The sequence below is a fragment of the Arvicanthis niloticus genome, chromosome X, assembly GCF_011762505.2.
Source record: "Arvicanthis niloticus isolate mArvNil1 chromosome X, mArvNil1.pat.X, whole genome shotgun sequence".
In the NCBI taxonomy this organism is placed as follows: domain Eukaryota; kingdom Metazoa; phylum Chordata; class Mammalia; order Rodentia; family Muridae; genus Arvicanthis; species Arvicanthis niloticus.
In genome coordinates, this window is record NC_047679.1 from 28411483 (window position 1) to 28431174 (window position 19692).

General features: G+C 40.7%; 2 protein-coding genes across 8 annotated transcripts in view; one reads left to right on the forward strand and one right to left on the reverse strand.

The window, feature by feature from the left end:
* Cdkl5 (cyclin dependent kinase like 5) overlaps window positions 1-19692 on the forward strand; it is a 140646-nt gene that overhangs the window by 113967 nt on the left and 6987 nt on the right. For 3 of the 5 annotated variants that reach the window (XR_013105811.1, XR_013105812.1, XM_076918313.1), the window contains one exon: window positions 2544-2760. Coding sequence is in view for 3 of the 5 variants with exons in the window: in XM_076918313.1 (XP_076774428.1) it covers window positions 2544-2760 (217 nt within the window). In the remaining 2 variants the exon portion in view is untranslated. Of the gene's footprint in view, window positions 1-2543; window positions 9578-19692 lie in introns of those variants that run through there. The other 2 variants (XM_076918312.1, XM_034485842.2) reach the window with 1 other exon arrangement.
* Window positions 12023-19692, reverse strand: part of Rs1 (retinoschisin 1) — a 29212-nt gene continuing 21542 nt past the window's right edge. For all 3 annotated transcript variants that reach the window (XM_076918316.1, XM_034485841.2, XM_076918315.1), the window contains 2 exons: window positions 19196-19391; window positions 12023-16563 (listed from right to left, as the gene is read on the reverse strand). In XM_076918316.1, coding sequence (XP_076774431.1) covers window positions 16411-16563; window positions 19196-19391 — 349 coding nt within the window. In that variant the 3' untranslated portion in view covers window positions 12023-16410. The remainder of the gene's footprint in view (window positions 16564-19195; window positions 19392-19692) is intronic.

Genomic DNA, 19692 nt, shown 5'->3' on the forward strand with positions numbered 1-19692 from the left:
ACATGGGGTTATATTTACCTGCCATATGGAAAGCTTTAGTCTCTTTTTTCCAAGTAATTAACATTATCCGTTTTAAACAGTTATCCTTATTAGAAATGTTTCAGTATTGCATCTCTTCAATACCCCATAATAAACACAGTGACATAATCTACCATGTTTATTGTAACTGAAGTTTGGGAGTTTAGAAGCCATGGCTCTACTTTTTATAGGTTTTCTGTTTTGTTCTTTTTTTGCCTTAAGGAAGCATTTTACCAATTAGTCTAGGTTGGCCTGCAATTTGCTATGTAATCCTAACTGGTCTGGATCTAACAATCTTCCTGGCTTTATATCCCACATGCTAGGACTATAGATCTGGTTTGTTTCACTATAATCTGTTACTTGGAGCTATAAACAGAAGTTCTCCAAAATTGCCAATTTTTTTTTGGCCTGGCTATTTATATTTCATACTTATAGCATAATCTATTCTGGGGGTAAAGGGAGCATGGGGAGTGAGATATAATTATTTTGGGGGGAGGGAGATGCTTATTCAAAATAGGAACACAAAGATCTGAGGACCTGATACTAAGGGGCCTCTTTCTAGTAACTTCATGTCTCCAGCTGATTCTAGATTATTATAATTGCTTGATAATTTTATTAAATTGACTAGGAAAGACTTTTTTATCATTTTAATAAAAATGAAAAAGTAGTCAAGAATGGTGCCACACAGACCTATAATCTCAGCACTTGGGAGTTGGAGGCGGGAGTATGAATAATTTGAAACTATACCGGGCTATATAAACAGAGATCTGGGCCAGCCTGGGCTACATAAAGGCAAGGAGCAAGGAGGATCAAGAGTTGGAGGCTACCCTGGAGTACATAAAAGGTATGAGGGTAGAGAAAGATACTCTTTGAATATCTCCAGTGCACAGAACACTCTGCCACCTCCTTTGGGGACCCCACAGCTTTCTTTGGAACAAATGTCATAGAGCTAGTGAAGGGTGTTTTCCTAGAAGCTATTTCTCCTTGAGCTGATTCTCAATTCATTTACTTTCGTTGTTAGCACCCCATTTCTTCAAATCTTGCAGTTTTTCTAGAGATTATCAATGCGATTCAAAGTTGACCAATAGCTGACATGCATGTGGCTTATACCATGGCACTCAGGATAAAAGTACTCTTGAGCTTTGCTAGCCTGTGGTCTCTCTCTCTCTCTCTCTCTCTCTCTCTCTCTCTCTCTCTCTCTCTCTCTCTGTGTGTGTGTGTGTGTGTGTGTGTGGTGGTCTGTTATTTGTTTTGTTTGTTTTTTGAGAGAATCTTGAAGTTTCCTAAAATATCCTCAAATTTGTAATTTTCTTGTCTCACCTGGTCATGTATATATCTAGGATTAAAGTCGTATATACTACCATGCTTGGCTTTCTATGCCTCTTCTGGTAGTGATTCTCCTGCACCTCATACTTAAGGTAGAGGAAGAAGACAAAGTATTGCCTTTCACCATTGAGAAACTGAAATCGTTGGCCAGTGAGGGATAAATCTCATCTAGGACCTGGCCTTTTGTTACTACACCAGTCTCCCTTCCACAGTACTGTGCCGTGTGTGGCCTTTTGACCAGCAGCCATTCTGTAGGCAAGCAGTACACCAGCCAGTGTCTCTGTGAGCAGTTGAAATGCTTTGTATTTTTAGTACCCAAACTGTACCATTCTCACATCAAAAAGATGAAAATGGAGCAGTAAAATACAACATAGAACATGAAGATGTAGTACCAAAAGGGGGAACTGCTATTTAATAACTCACTGTATCAATACCTAAAATTACATTTTCCAGCTTCTCTTGCAGCTAGATAGATATAGTTCTATGTCCAAGTTCTGTCCAGTTGTGTTAATTGCTTCTCCTACTGCTGTGGCAAATATCTTTACAGATGGAGGGTACAGTCCATCATCATGGGGAAGGCATGACAACAGGTCACGCTGTATCCACAGTCAGGAAAAAGAGAAATGAATACCAGTGTTCAGCTTACTTTCTTTTTTTTATTCAGTCAAGGACACTAGCCACTGAGATGTTGCTGCCTACATTCAAAGTGGGTCTTCCCACCTTAGTAAAATCTCTTTAGAAAAAAAACACCATCACAAACATACCTAGAGGTATATTTCCACAGGGATTCTAAACCCAGTCATTCAACAATTAAGATTGACTGGTGAAATATATAAGTGAAGACTTATTTGGGAAATGTTCTGAAAAAGGAGAGGCATACCTACATCTGTTGTTGTTTCTCCTTTCTGGTCTGAAGCATGAGAAACATGGTAAAGACAGAATGCAGCCAGATCAAAGGAGCTCTGACCTTTGGGTCCCCCTAGTTATTTATTTTTCCTAGATGTCTAGGCTTTCATTTAAAAGGCAGTGACTAAAATTTTATTTGAGAAAACCCAGAGACCAGCTAGAGCTGGACTAGCCCATCCAGCCATATGGTCTCCCTTCTTTCTTCTCTTTAGTTACCTTGTACCTGAACTCCATGTCCTCCCATCTCCTTCATCTACTCTAAATTAAATCTTGTGCATACCTGAATCTTTCAGAGCCAGCCACTAAAATCCCTTCGAAAACTGTTGCATCTGTCTTCATCAACTAATCACCCGGCTTCTTCAGATCCTCGGTTCCAGCCCTTAACAGCTCAACAAGCCAAAAATTCCTTCTCAGAAATTCGGATTCATCCTCTGAGTCAGGCCTCTGGTGGGAGCAGCAACATCCGGCAGGAGCCTACACCAAAAGGCAGACCAGCCCTTCAGCTGCCAGGTCAGATGGATCCTGGTTGGCACGTGTCCTCTGTGACCAGGAGTGCCACAGAGGGGCCTTCCTATTCTGAACAGCTGGGTGCCAAGAGTGGGCCAAACGGGCACCCTTATAACAGAACAAATCGCTCACGAATGCCAAATCTGAATGATTTAAAAGAGACAGCCTTGTAATTTATGCTGGGATAGAGGGTGTGTATGTGGGGGGAGGGGAAACAAGCCAGTTGGGAGGGGAGGGTTCAGGGTGGGCTGGGAAATGGGTTGGGCCAGGGTAATAAGCCAGTATTTTCAGCTTTATGAAGGTGTGTGCAATATTGTGTGTGAGGGGGGCCATCTGGCTTCTCACAGCCACAAATGCTAGTCAGGGATCTTAGAGCCACGGGAGTTCCTTAGGGACCACCACTCCCCACAGGTCTTGTGTGAGAATGGATAGAGTGTGCCATTGAGGTAGAAGAAATTCTTGCCAGTTTCTCCCCATTACATTCCAGCTTTAGTGCAATCTCTGTTGAACTTGGGGAAGCCAGGGTGTGTCCTGGATGCGAGGGATAGAAAAGTTCATGTTGACCGATGCCCTTACCACATGTTTTTTTCTGACTAGACTAAATGTGGGGTTTATTGTAATCTAGGAGTATCCCTTTGGAGGGTTAGCAGATGAACTGTATGTCTTAAATTGTTTTCTAAGCTTCCATATTTGATAGGATTTGTAACATTTATTTATAATTAATATTGTACTGTTATAATCATACCTTTTATGTTATAATGTAAAGTTATTTTGAGCTGTTTGGAACATTGTGAAGCAGTGGGACAGCTACAGTAGTTTCTATAAAAACTAAACAGTAACATTTATATATTGCATCAGGAGTATTTTATTCTATATAAATATAAATATATATATGGTAAATAACTGTCTGTTTTATAAATACATTCATTTAAAGAAAGTATCGTTATGACACTATCTGCCATATTTTTATACATTTGTGATATGAAGTGAGTATTATACTTATAATAAAGGGAGTTGAATTGTGGCTACATGTGATTGTAACAGTATAAACTTTGCTCAACTTTTTGGCCCCAGCAGTAGCCTCTAGACATGATCCTTGGTAGCAGACAAATATAGCATCTCTTTCCAGGCCCACAGGAGAAGAAGGTTGGATAAGCCAGTAAGGAGCCCAACAGGCTTCATTTCTGTTCTCAGACACTTGGCTCTCATTTGTGTCCAGGGACATTAACTGGCACACGAGAGAAGGACAGACAAAAGTGGTGTGCATGGGTCTTTACAGAGAATGTGCTCTTCCACTTAGCATTAGTGTTAGAGTGTAGACCAAAGATTTGCCAGTGAACATTCCTTGTGGTGAGGTTGTAAGAGGCACCTGTCTGCGGATCTTGCAAACCAGCTCTATGCTCCTGAATGCTGTCCGCCCTCCTAGAGACTGTCTTCTAGGTGGGATCTGAGCTCTGTGTATGGCATTTCTTCTTCTTAACTGCTTTGTTATTGTTGTTGTTGTTGCTCTTCTAATATATTTATAAGGCTCCTGAAGCAATTCCAGATGTAGAGAAAATTGCTATGTCCTTTTTTCCTTCCTGGGACTGTCCATTTATAACAAGGTCATCATGTACACCTGTATATACATACACTCCATCCATCAGAACAGGACTACATCCTTCTCTCATTCGATCACTCTCAACTCCCAAGTTACTATCAAGTATCATCAAGTATTATAAGGCCTCTGGCCAGCAAGCATTATACCCACCTGTCTCTGGACCATCTTTGACAAAATTAAAAACAAAAAACAAAAAAAAACCAAAAAAACAAAAAAAAAACCCTCAAACACCTCAACACCATCATCTATTGATAGTCATAGAGTTTTGAAAGTAGTCTCTTAGCAATAAGACTTTTAGAGATCACTCCCATCCCTCAAAGAAGTAACATTTCAGTATTTACTACTTATTCAAGAATTCTGAGAGTGTCAGTCCCCAAATAAAGTCAGCTGTCACTGAAATATGCTGAGTAACTGTTAACCCTTCCCTGAAATTTTGAGAATCATAGCACTGATGATTATGAAGATAATAAAGGTCTTAGATTCTTTGAAGCTTAAAATTGTGTGCATATTGCATATTTATATAAATACTATTAATGATGTGTATTGATTATATATAGAGGTCATTTTAAGGTGCTTTTTATTTAATTTTAATAAGTATAATAGGCACTAAAATGAAACTCAACTGGGTACTATCATGGAAACAATTTGATTCACTTTGCATGCTCTTGAGTTCTTTTCCTATCTAGTTTCTGTTACCAGTTCAGTACTGTCTGGGTAGCTCTGAATTCTGGCTTTTCCCAGGCAACTCTTCAGTTATCCAAGTGAGGTAGACCCTCAGCAGTTTTTGCCTGGATATAGTGACACTAAAAACGTGTATATTTAACTCTTCTTTTTCATACTAGATCTGTACCTTTGTATCCCCTGCCCCCTTGCCCACTGCAAACCAGAAACTACATTTTGTTTCCTCTGGAAAGACTTCTCACTGTGCCGTGCGCTTAGGAACTGCGAGGTCCCATTGCCATGCTGTGGCATTCGTGGCTCGTCATCATCTAGGGGCTGGTTTCCCATGTTGTCATCTTTGCTAACACTGGGATCTCAGATGTTTGCAGAACATTTAGATTCATGATGGTTCTTTAAAGAAGGGCTAGAACAATTGCCTTCTACCTAGAGCAAACTAATCCTAACTGATGAAGTCAACACTTAACTTTTCCTACATTCCCAGATTTGAGCCAGAAAATAGCTACAATGTTTTCAACTAGTGTTTCTGAGCTAGCTCTTTTATCTTTTTAGCTCTTGTCCGTTCTGACTTTCCCTTGATCCTCAATAAGCTCTAAGTGAATCTACAATCCCATTCATTCTCTTCCTGCTCACAGTTGGGGGCAGTAACATTTTCTCTCAGATCTAATGAGCCCTCTCTTAGCTTTTAACTGTCACTTCCCCTTCTGATTGGTCATTCATTGACCTCAAAAAGATGCCATCCATGGCAGGAAGGAGTTGACTGAAAGTCACAAACCCCCCACATTTTCTTTAGGAGGGGGAATTGATGATATCCATGTTCTGTTATCTGTGCTGACATCCTAAAGGACAAAAAGGTTGAACTGAAGGTTTATGAAGTACTTTGTGTTAGGAAGCTATTGCTGATCTGTCAAGAAGAACCTTGGTTTCACTGTCTTTCTAATTTGACTTCTCTATCATTCTCTTTTTCTTTTCTGAAGTTCTAAGTGAACTTTAACTGATCTTTGTTCAGTCTTAACTGAAGTGTAGGACTCTCTCCAGAGCCCAAGACCAGAAAAGAGTGCCCAATGCTAAGAGGTTCAAGGGAACTTTCTCTTCAGCAGCACTTCTCAGCCAAGGGCAGTTTTGTCCACCAGGGCACATTTGACAACGTCTGGAGACATTTGGTTGTCATGGGCTGCTCCCAGCATCTAGTGGGTAGAGGCCAGGGATGTTGCTAGGCATCCCCCAGAGTGTTTCTGCCCATTACTAGTACCAAGGTTAAGAAGTCCTGCCTGAGACCATTCCAGGCCAACCACTCTGCAGAATTTGCTTCTGGCCTTGGGCTTTCCAGGCTACATAACTGCAAGAGTGAATTCCTCAACAGTGTAGTCTCTTTAAGAATCCTCTACCACTGTTCTCAAATCCTTACAATCCTATTGTTCGTTTCCATTGTCTTGGACCTGCTAAAAGGTGCATACTTTGGGAGGAAACCAGAGTTACTTTATATATGTTTGAGAACTTAAATTCTAGGTTAGCAGCCTTAGAAGATCTTTCTTAGCCATGAGGCTTATATTTAGAAGCAAGCAGCAGCCTGGCAGATTGGCATGTTTTTTACCAACTGCTCAAAGGCATCATGGCTTTCAGCTGTGTCTACTGAAAGAAAATGTCTTTGTTTTTTTATTCAAGTCGTTTAATAGCTCTTTAAAAATATTAGCATATGGCAGACTGATTAGAAGCAAAACTCTTTCTTGGTGGTTGTGATGTGGCTATTCTAGAAGTATTGTGCTGTATGCTTTGGTTAAATCTGTTTTAAAACATGCTTTAAGACTCACCATATGCAGTTGTATACTTTAATTCTAAGCAGACCTATGCTGGTCAGTCTCTAGTCATGCTGTGTATTATAAAAGTATGTTGTGGTTGTAGAGTTAGCCAGTTTAGCATGTTCCTAATCAGAAAATTAGTGGATTCCACTAGGAAATGCTATCCCATTTTCCCTTCCCAGTACCTCTTAGTTGATATCATAGTATCCTCACTTAAACTAGTCTTTAGAGTAAATAAGGAAAAAAAGCCATTTATTTTCTTCTAGCCATGTATTGAGAATAACTCATATGTGTATAATTTTTTCAAAGGCCAGAGGATTACTTTTCCAGTATATAGAAGGCTGTGTCCATTCTGTTCACCTAGGTCTCAGTGGTCACAGAACTTTTGGCAAGGATGATAAGTAGTTCATTGGAAGTCACAGCTGGGGCTTGGCTTGGATTCGGCAAAACTGCATATCTCTTGTGCTCAGAACCTGTGTTCTGGATGACATTGCTTTTTCCTTTGGAAGTTCATTGCCTACTGCATTAGAATGGGCTATTGAACCCCACTATGTGGGTACGTACAAACATCTACAGATGCCTACTTCTGTGAACTGGGACTATAGTAGGTTTCACTACTCCAAGGCAGAAAGCAGTGGGATATTTATTTCCTTGCCTCCTTTAGTTCATCACTAGTAAAAGTTCCTTGAAACTCACTTAGGGCTTAAGAAATAACAGTCTGGTTTCTTTAAAAGAGATGGCAGACAAGACAATACAAATGTCACTCATCTCAGGACTGGAATCTTAGGAGAAGGTCCCTACCAAATTATAAAAGGCCAGATTACCAGAAAAATAAAACAGACAAACAAATCTAGACTTGTAAATGGTTATGATTTCCTCTTTTCCTGGTTCAACTGATTAAAAAATTCAATCTTAGAAACCATGATTGAAGAGCCATGCAAGAAAAGGCAAGCCCTTATCTGTTTGCATACATCGGAAGGGAAAAGCCAAGTGACTAGGAAACTCTGGGCCTATTGCCCATTCGATTCTTTTTTTTTTTTTTAAATTCAATGTACTATACAAGATGGTAGACTTAGTACAAACCAGTTTCTTACATAAACCATTGTTGCCCACAGTGCTTTGTTTATTCATCATCACTTGGCCTGGTCCCTACTCCACCTTTTTTCCTCTCTGGGCATGACCCACCTTTCTTTCTATTTACTGTAGGCTGTTGAATATGATCCTGACCTGCCTTGTATTTTCATTCAACTGTTTACTCCCACATTTAAGGGAGGGTTGTCTCTTGTTTTGCCAGAAAAATAAATAAATGAAATTGTCATAGTCTGTATGCTGGATTTGTAGGGCCAGCAGAACCACTAGAGTGAAACTGGTTTCACTTCTAAGGCCCTTCCTTTCTCACAAGGGTAAGCTCTCTTACACCCCCTTTGATCCTCGGTCCAATTGGTCCTCCTTGGGAATCTGAAATCAGTCTCCATGTTGTATGCAGATTAGAAGTTGCCTTGTTTGCTGCTCTTCCCAGGCAGAGTATCAGGGAGAAAGAGGCCTTATCTGTCCCTCCCTCCGTGCCCCCTCCTGTTTGGCAGACCTGCTGAGAATCCCTCAGGACTTCCTTTGGTTGGGGATTTCCCTTCCCAGAAGGCTGATGGGATTCATTTCAGGCATGGACAAGCTTGTCCTAGTGCTATGTGTGTTTCAGGTCTAATCAGAAGAAACCCAGGAATCGAAAAGGTAGATGCCTTGACTTTTGTCCCTGTTGGGGGATTAAAGTGTTTATTGCCAGAATCATCAAAAGCTCTGGTTAAACTCAGTAGAGTTTCAGAGAAAGACTATGCTTTTCCTTGTGGAGAATGTATACTTTCCACATTGGCTTCATTTTTTTTTCAAAAAAGTGGAAAGTAAAGCTTGCAGAAAATCCATTTTCCCTCGGGATGATCAGTGGGTTCTAGTCACCAGTCTCTCTCCCTCTCCTTGTTTACTCTTTATGGTCAGTGATGGAGTTGGGCTGGGGGAGGGGCAGGCTATGTGGTGATAGAAAGAAGTAGATTCTCACTGTAAACTTGCATTGATGAACAGAGACAATTAAGCCAAACACAACAGTTACCCCAGAGTTCTAGCTCCAAGAATTGCTTTGTGTCACTCTGAATTCAGGTCGTTATTCTATATATATATTTTAGATAATTATCAGAGTGTCTTCAGTCTTTACTAAGTTTGAAGGGTACAGTATTCTGGGAAGACACAGGGCAGGGTGACACTGAGACCCCTGTTCATTCTTAAAAACAAAAATCAGGATAAGCCAGAGGGATATGCCATCCGATGTGTGGTAAATGAAAATCAGTGGACATTCTTAATTGCATAGACTTTATAATCTACTATATAAAGTGTAATCCATACTTTTTACTGTGGCAAGGGTGTGATGTGGTTGTTAATCTTTTTAATTTTTGAATCCAAACTGAATTTAAAGTGTTGAATACTTACAATTCCTCACAAGCTAATTATGAACCATTTGTAAAGTGTTTCTATAACTCTTTGTATCATGTGTTGGTACATCTTATCAAGTTTTTTCTGGCATGTATTCCATTCTAAACTTCTGTAAAATTTCTATTGTTGCTGTACATATTCTACAAATATCTACTCTGTGGTAACCTTCATTAACAGCATGAAATGGTTAATTTTTACTGAGCACAATGTATTTTTGAATGGATCTTCCCACATGTCTTTAATAAAATGCAGATTTTGCACTGACTGATGTGACTGCCAGGCTTTCCCAATCTTGAGCACTGTGGTCCTTCTTGCCTTTGAACATCAAGCAGCTCCATTTTAATTCTTTCTTTGTCAACAAGAATATGTTCGAATTCAAATGAGGGGCAATGGGCCTTTGAAGTTGTAATCAGTTTAAAGGAGTGAAATTAATGTAAAACAAAGCAAATCCTGTTACTTAATGATTTTTTTTTCTACTTATAAAGTTCTTTTCCCCTTCTGGCATTGTGAAAACTTTGGTTTCTTTCACACTGAGTGTTGTCATTTATATGGCTTGTTTGCTGCTCACTTGGTAATTTGAGGATAAAGAAAGATGCTGATCCTGTGTGCTTAGTACTACAAAGAAAGAAAAGATGGTCAGCTGTGGAAGATTGCTTCTTGTTCTGGAGCAGGGGTTGGCAAACTCTTTCAGAAAAGTCCAGTAGTGAAAGTGCTTTGTGGGCCATAAGGGCTCTGTCGCCTCCACGGAACTCTGTCCATCCTGCACAGAAACAATTAGATAATATACTCAGACATAACCAGCTGATGGCTGATTTGGGCCAACTGTGCATAGGATCCTGAGCCAAAGGGAATACTACTGGAATAGGAAAAAGCCAGGACACAATGGCTGTACCTCCTCAGTTTATAGTCCATATGGAGGCATGGCTGTGCACTGCTCTGTTGGGGACAGTACTTCAAATTTGAGGTACTTTATATGTCAGTTATTTTCCAATTTTATATGCCTTTCTTTAAAGGGGGGTAAGAGCTGAAACTCAGAATGTCACATTCTATGTGTCTGTCTCTGTGTGAGTATAGACGTGTATATGCCTCCAAGTATGTGGAGGACAGAGGACCCTGTTTTATAAGAAATGAAAGCTGAATCGAGTGTATGGGTTGGTGGGTTTGTTTTGTTTCACTTTGGAATAATCTTGTGTAGCTATCCTCCAGCTCACAAGTAGCTGAGAATAATCTTGAACTCCTGAACATCTTGCCTCCACTTCTCATGTTTATAGGCATGAGCCACCATGCCCAGTTTAACAGTCTTTTCTAAAAGCCCACACTAATACACGTGCCATCTTCCATCACCTCTCCAGCTGGTAGTGGCTGAATTGATTAAAGAATGAAGCAGTTCAATGAAACAACTTATTGGACATCCAGGGATGCTGGCGAAGTAGTTAGATGGCCTTAATGGATTTTTCACTAACTCTGTCATGACCTAAGGCAAGATACTTATTTAGCTTCCCAGTGCCTCAGTTTCTTTGCCTTTAAATGCTAACACTGCTAGTATTTATAGCATAGGGTTGTTGTGAGCATCTAATGAGATGTTGCCAAACCTTTTACAGAATTTCAGTGAATATCAGCTAATATAACATGATGCTTTGTATTTGTGTCTCAGTTGATAGTTCCAAGAAGTTGGGAAGGGAGGCTGGAGAGATGGATTACTCATTAAGAATACTTGCTGCTTCCCCAGAGGGCATGGGTTCAGTTCTCAGTGCACACACTGGGTAGCTCACAACTACCTGTAACTCCAGCTCCAGTAGATCAAGATGTCCTCGTTTTCTGCCTCCACAGGTATCTCACACACACACACACACACACACACACACACACACACACACACCTCTCCTCTCTCCAAAACTGGGAAGAAATTTCACTGAATGTTGAAAGCTTGCTATAGAGAGCTTTAGCTTTGTGGTTAGTACATTAAATAGGTACATGCAGTCTACCTGATCTTCATATTAGCCCTGTTGTGATAAAAAAAAAAAAGTACAACTTGGGGCTGTTCTTAGGCTCATCTGGTAGGCATCAGCCCTTATAAGGTGTCCTTCAGCTGCCCTCTACCACTGTGCCTCTTGTGGTCAAAGAAGTACACTTTCATCTGCATTCATACATTCATTCAAAAGCTTACTTATGGACAGTCTTCTTGACTGTGAGACCTGATTCATAGCAGTTTCTCCACTCTGAAATACCTTTGCTCTATCCGTATGTCTTAGTTTGGGTTTTATTGCTGTGAAGAGACACCATAACCAAAGCAACTCTTATAAAAGACAACATTTAATTGGGGCTGGCTTACAGGTTCAGATGTTTAGTCAGTTATCATCATGGCAGGAAGCATGGCAGCATGCAGGCAGACATGGTGCTGGAGAAGGGGCTGAGAGTTCTACATCTGGATCCAAAGCCAGGAGAAGACTATCTTCTGGGCAGCAAGGAGGGTCTCAAAGCCCACTCCCACAGTGATACACCTACTCCAACAAGGACACGCCTCCTAATAGTGCCACTCTCTGGGCTAAGCATATTCAAACCACCACAGCATATAACCTCCCACATCAAGTACCAGGATTACTTTCATTTTGTTTTTCTTAATAAGTCCTCAAAACCATAAAAAATAAAATCCTCCACATACAATCCAAAGTCTAGTGTTAAAAATAAATAAAATATGTTAAGATAGGAATGGCTTTGCTCCATTATATAATCTTTATTGAATTAGTTGCCCCCCTAAAAGAAATAATATTGCAAACATATTTTTGTTTAATAGGAAAACTTTGTTTCAGGTTTAATTTAACAATACTTTTTTTACATACGTCCTGCCACAAAAGGAAGAAAATGCTAACATTTTCATTAGCTATTGAAAGAAAATTACCTACAGATAAATATTTTGCAGATCTTAGTGTCTTGCTGTTTATTAAATTCTGAAATTGAAAGCATTTTCCATTGTGAGGCCCCTGGCTATCTTCTTTACAGATAGATATACTTACTTAGAAATGTAAGGAACTCGGAATAGTTACTTCAATCTTGAAACATACCAGAATTGGAAGATTTATATGTCCTAATTTCACAGCTCACTACAATGCTACAGTAATGAAGACTATGAGGTAATAGAATTATGAGGCCTGGCATAAACCTTGATATTCTTGGTCAGTTGTTTTTGGAAGAGTTCAAAGACCATTCACTGTGGTGAAGAAATTCAACAGAAGTTACCAAGAGTAAAATTAGACTCTTGCTTTATAACTAGTCACAAAGTGAGAGTTAAAACCTTAAAAACAATTTTTTTAAGAATTACAAAACTTTTAGAAGAAAACACAAGATTAATCTTCTTGGCCTTGGGTTTGACAGTAGTTTCTCAAATAATACACCAAAAAGAAAAAAGAAAAAGAAAGAAACAGAAAAGTTGGACTTCATTAAAATTTGGTGTTTGTTATGCTTCAAAGGACTTCACCAAGAGAGGTTTTAAAAACAGGCAAGATGTGGAGAACAGATACCCATAATCTCAGAATTTGAGAGGCAGAAATAGAAGGATCTTTGTAAGTTCCAGGCCAGCCTGAGCTACATAGTGAGATCGTGTTGCAAAACTAAACCAAGACAAGAACAACAGGACAAACAGGATAGAAGAAATGTTTGCATAAGAGAATTGTATGTAGAACGTCCAAAGAATGTTAATAGATCTGTTGAATTGAAATTTTTAATGGACAAGGCTCTGAATAGACCTTTCTCCAAAAATAGGTAATTGGTTACTTGAAAAGACGCTCAACAACATTGGTTATTAGAGAAATGCAAATCAAAATCATCATAGAATGCTACTCCACATATACTAGGATGGATCTAATGAAATACGAGAAACATTGCTGAAAATGTGGAGAGACTGGAACCTTTATACATTGCTAGTGGGAACAGAAAATTGTACAGCCACCTTGGAAAGTAGTTCCCAAGAGACCCAACAATTCTAAGTGTGAGTACGCTCAAGATAAAACATGTCTGTCCAAAAACTTATATATAAATTTTCATGAAGCAGTATTATTCACAATTGCCCCAAAGTGGAAACCACCCAAATGCATGGATAACTAATAATAGAATACCCTACACGGAGTGTTAAAAAAGCAGAAGTGGACTTTAAAAACACAATGATAAGTACAAGAAACAAGTCGTAAACTACTATATATCGTAAGATTCCTTTTATGTGAAGAAATGCCCAGAACAGGAAAAAATCTACATACAAATAGCCAATGAATTACAAGTAACCTAGAGCTGGGGCGGGTGATGGCACATGGCTAGAGGATTCTCTTGTGGGTGATAAGGACAGTCTAAATTTACTCTTGATGATGATTGTGTAAGCCTAAATATACTGTATTAAATTAAACACCTCAAATTAGTAAGGACTGTTTATGTGAAGTTAATATAACTATTACAAAACAAATTTACAATATGAGTTTTTATTTGATGAATATTTATCCATGCCCTGTACCATTTTGTTATTTTTTTCCCTAATCAGTATTCTTAACTTATTGCCATTTTCTCAAACAATTACTCAATGTTGTGAGGAAAGTAACTCAGTTTTCCAAATAAGGGTCTGCTTTCAGGAATGTTATCCAAAATGCACAACACACACACACACACACACACACACACACACACACACACACACACCTGTGGAACTCCAAAACACTAGGTAGGAAATTTGAAGCTTTTAAAAAAGTTGTTCCAGTCACAGAGAGAAATGTGACATCCAAGATCATTTGAATAATGGATTGATTTTTGAGACAGTCACACTATGTAGCCTTGGCTGGCCTGGAGCTTGCTATGCAGACCTGGCCTTGAACTCACAGAGATCCACCTATCTGTGTCTCCCAAGTGCTAGGATTAAAGATGGAAGATACCAAGTCTGGCCATCCAAGATCATTTTGGTGGTGAGTCCATGTAATCCCCCTTAATACCTGGAAATAGAAAATAGCTCAAAGCAGAGAGCTGCTGTCAGGGCTGTACTCTGTGTGTGAGGCCAAGACCTTGACATTCTCAAGTTCTCCCCATGTGCCTCTTGGATCCCTCACCCCAGTTAACAGCTTCTCCCAGAGAAGAGCCTCAGTCCCAACCTGAGCTACAGATGGAAATGAGATGGAGACTAGTAGTCATTCTCTCAGGCTCCAGAGCACCCCGACTAAATGAGCTACTCCTGCCCGAGAATGACTACCCAAAGAGGTTTCAAATGTCATGTCTGAGTAAGCATGTTTGGGTGAGCAAGATGGAGAGAAGCCTCTCAGAGAGAAGCTATAGGCTTTTTGTGGTTTTGTTTTTGTTTTTGTTTTTCCTACTCATATATTTGAATGCAAAAGAAAAGAAAGGAGGGAAAAGAAAAGAAGAAGGAAAGGAACATGCTCCTAGGTATAGCAGAGGAGAGAGTTTATTGTAGATATGTGGGAGAGCATAGCCAGAGGCAGGGACATCTGGGAGAGCCCAGAGTGAACATGACCAGACTGAGCTGGGCCTTGTGAGGAGAGGAGGGAGGGAAAGAGAGGGGAGAGCAGGGGAACCAGATGCAGTAGCCAGGAGGCCCAAAGGTACAGAGAAAGGGTAACCAAAATGATTAGATTATATAGGAGAGAGCAGCCTAACCCCCTGGGCTAAAGAGTTCAGGGTAGGGGGCAGGCTATGCCAGCTAGGAGGACCTGGTAGGGGCTGAGGGATGCTGGGAGGGCATTAACAAGGCACCTCCATCATTTGTCCCAGGTTTGAAACCTAACAGTGTTTGTATGTATATGTGTGCATGTTAGACAGAGGTTGACACCTGGTTATCTTCTTCAATTGCTCTTCACTTTAGTTTTGAGACAGGATCTGTCTGTGAACCTGGACCTTACTGACTGTTGAACAAACTCTAGGAATCATCCTGTCTCTGCCTGCCTCCTAGTCCTAGATTTACTGCTATGTAGACCAGGCTAGCCCTGAACTCAGATCTGCTTGCCTCTGCCTTCCAAATACTGAGATTAAAGGCATCTTCCACCATACCTGTCCATAGCTAGCTTTCTACATGCTTTCTAGAAATATAAACTCAAGTCCCTCTGCTTATACTGCAAGTCCTTTACTGACTGAGCCATCTGTATATGTTAGGAGCCCTGACCCTTCCCTCAAAGCATGGTCTCCCAGTAGCCAGAGGTATGGCTTTGTCTCAGCTGTTTTCCAAGCCTGTTCAATTTCTGGAAAACTGTAGCCATATATAAAGAAGGTGTGATGTATTCTAGTCATTTGGACTTCCTCAGTATAAGGGAACCCTCACTATCCACACACATGTAGCCTGCCCCTTGAATTCATCTGGCAACCACAGAAGGACACATTGCCAAAAGGGCTGCAGAATGGAGTTTCTGCAAAAGGAGCTCCAACCGGCCCTCATTTCCTCAGTCCTATGGCTAAAAGCCCAAACCCCTTCAAGGCAAAAGCAATTTCAGGAAGGGGAAGCCTTGACTGGTGGTTAGTTGGTTAGTTGCTTGGTTGGTTGGTTGGTTACTGTTTACAGACTCTGGGACCATATGACAGGCTTCTCTCTGCTTTCTTCATGCCTATGTATTTGTTTCCAGGCCTCTCTAGTGAGTATTTCATGAAAGTGTTCATATGAAACTTTGCAAAATAGTATGTTCCTCTTCTGAATGTGCTAAGGAGCCAAAAAGAATTTTCAAATCATCAGAGCTGCTTTGTGTTCCCCTGGGTTTGCACCTTAGACAGTGACACTGAGACAAAGAGAAAAAGATGGGAAACCAGAGCAGCAAATTACCCCTGCTATTTGGGTTTGTGTAAGAAAATTGGTTTGAGAGATATTTTCTTTGTTCTTATTTTCTTTGGCCCTGAGTGCTATTTCTCTCTCTCTCTCTCTCTCTCTCTCTCTCTCTCTCTCTCTCTCTCTCTCTCTCTCTCATATTGAAATTTGAAACTATCTTTTAAAAAGTAAAATATTCTCTGCCCAGATCTACGTGTAAAGTGTTTATAAAATATAGCCCCATTCATCACAGTGGTATTTCAGGGAGGTGCCCCTCCCACAAAGCTCTCTCTGCAAGTGGCAGGCCTGAACTGAAATAGGCATCAGGCACACTTGCTGGCACACTCAAGCAGCTCCATCCGGATGGCAATTCGGACATGCCAGCCTAGAGGGATCAGTCGGATGAAGCGGGAAATGATGGGGGGCCTCAGTAAGTTCTGGACTGTAGAACTCCGGTCTGAGTTTCCATAGAAGACCTAAACAGGAAGAGGAAGTCTGGTCAGTATCACAATAGAAGAAGGAAAAGGAAAAATGACTCCTGACTAGAGCTAACGTGTGTGTGTGTGTGTGTGTGTGTGTGTGTGTGTGTGTGTTTCTCTCCTCTCCTACCATGTGAGTTCTGGGCTGTGAACTGAGGTTGCCATGCTTGGTGGTAAGTATCTTTATATGTTGAGCTATCTCACTGGCCCTAGCCTCAATTTTAAACAATGGAGAAACTTAGAAAAAAGTGGACTAACTACGGAAAACGTGCAGCACCCCATAAAATCTGGATAGATGATTGCAAACAGCTCTGGGGACATCTGAGTATACATGGGGACATTGCACTATCCAAAATGGCAGCAAGGAGCCATGTGTGCCCAGATAAATTTATGTGAAGTAAAAGTAGATGAAAATTTAGTTTACCTGTGTGTGTGTGTTTCTGTGTGTATGCACGTGGTGCCATGTCCTTGTATGTGCTAAGCAAGCAGTCTACCACAACAGCACATGCCCAGCTCGCATTTAAAGTGCCCATCAGCTGCTTTTCATCATCACAGGTAGTCTTATTGGATGGTTGCTAGAATATGCTTCTTGACTCTTTTTTAAAAACAATTTTCCATTTCTATCCTTTACACTTTGACAGAAAGTTTTGAAGGGGTTCATAGCATATAAGAGAGCTGTTCATATAGTCCAGAGATATCCAAGCTGGATATCCTTTGGTACAAGTGACAAGTGCCTTTTAGGCTTGGAAAAATAGATTTTAACAAACAGACAAAAACTAGAGGGAAAATTTTGGAAAGGAGAAGGTGGTGTTGACATAAAGAGATAAAAGGTTTCAATGTTTTTCAGGAGGCAACGTAAGATGTTGCAGAAGCTTGACAGTAGTTCTGAAGAAATCACTCTTTGCACGCTTTCCAGGGTCACGGTGTTCTGCTCTATGACATGAGAGCATTTCATTTCCTCTAACTTTCTTCTAAAAATATTTAATGGCTGCACTTAGCTTGAGCCATCCACAAAACAGGTGCGCCTTGTTTACATCTTGCCTTCCTTCCTAGCAACCAGGCATGAGCTGCCCTCTCAGGCTGTTTGTCCTTGAGTGTATTCAACTCAGAAGCAGGTGAAGAGGGGGTTCCTGAAATCCAACCTGAGACTTTGTGAATAGAGTGGAGTGCCTCCTTCAGAGCACCATCAAGGCCTTTCCAAGCACAAGGCTGAAAAAATGAATTCTAATGTCTTTTGGAGAATACAACTAGTAAAAGCCAGAAAGGGAAAGTTTGAGGTGCTGGAGATGTGGCCCAGTTGACTGACAAGCACACAAGGCTGGGTCCTGATCCCCGGCAGCATATAAACTAAAGAAAGTACATGCACACCTCCAATCCCAGCACTCAAGATGGATAGAGCCAGGAGGATCAGAAGTTCAAGGTTATCTTGAGCCACATAACAAATTGGAGACCAGTATGGGATACATGAAAAATGTCTCCATCAAAAAGCATCAAAATGGTTTTTCCATTGTGTCATACTCCTCAAAACCTCAAGCCATGAATGTCTCACTGTGCAAATTGTCACCGTGGACTATAAGGCCTTCTGATTATTAGTCATATACATCTACTCAACTTGATTAAATGTCAAGAATAGACTTAGAACTGGAAGTGGTGGAATGTGCCTGTAATCCCAGCATTGAGGAGAGTGGGGCAAAAGGATCAGGACCAGCCAGCCTATGCTGCACACTGAGAGGCCAGAGATAGGAAAACAGCCTGAAGAATTCCTTGTTGTGAAAAAAAGTGAGCATTTTCAACAGCTAAGTGAGTTTTCAATTCAATTTTTATTGATCACAAAGACATCCAGGAGTTTAACAGGTTAGTTCATAGAGAAGCTCTAGATAGAACTCAGTCCTCAGGGATTAATAGTGTAAGTGTGTCTGGACTGGCACTGTCTTTTAAAGGGCCACTTAGGCTATTAATATTAATTCGTCTTACTATTACCCATTAGTAGCATTTTCAAACTTTTTTTAGTATTTCTTTTATTATTATGCATATCTATGTGTATCTGTGTATGGCTATGTGCAAGGGAGTGCAGAAGTCCTTAGAGGCCAGAGCATCTGATCCCCTGGAACTGGGGTTACAGAATGTTATGATCTGAGTTCTGGGAACTGGACTCTGGTTCTCTGCAAGACTGGTATGTGTTCTTAACCACAGAGTCATCTCTCTAGCCTCGAAGTGGTTCACTTGCTGGGCTTCCAAAAGGTTTGAAGGTGTCAGTCTCGGTCAATAGTAAGAAGTGACCATAACTATACAAGTGATAACAGGTAAGCCAGGCCCATGGAGCCCCACAGTCATTGTTGGAGTGAGTTTGGAACAGTCCAAATTACCAGGGTAGTGTTTTCAAGAGACTAGATGCTGATACTGATAACTAGAAAAAGACTTTTATTTTGCACATAAGACTGACATTCATTTATAAACTGCTAGTCTCCCAGACTACATGTGGAAAAAGAGAGATTGTACTGTGGAGAAGGAACACAGATAACCCAACATGCAGAGGGGTCAGTGCTCTGACAGAGACAGGGACAGCAGGAGCATAGGAATGGGGCATGTCTCAGGAGGTATGAGCTGACTTGGAGTGACACCCACTTACCCGATTGTTTCCAGTCTGATCCTTATAGTAAATCCAATTCAGGCGTTCATCAGTCCTATATTGCACACTGTACTTGGTCATCCACTCATCTATGTCACAGCGTCCTTGGGTAAGGATCCCCGAAATCACCTTGATCTCCTTCAAATCTATCTGTAACCACTGGCTGCTGTCCTGATACTTGGAAAGCCAAGCACACCTGCCAGGAACACACAAAATTACCAGGAGCCATTCTCTATATATGTCTGTAAAAAGCCAACAGGTGCTGAGTTTTGAGGGGTTACTAGTATCAAGAGGTATCATCCCAACTCTGGACCTTCCAACACAGCCTGATTCTTAGTTCTTTTCCTTAGGAAAGACTTCCCTGGCACGTTTAACTGATGAGCTCTTCCTTCCTCCCTCTTCTTCCCAACAGTGTTTATCCCTTGAGCAGGGATGCAGGGATGTGTTTACAGTCTGTCTCCCCCTCTCCACTGTGTGCCTCCAAGGCCAAGGGACTC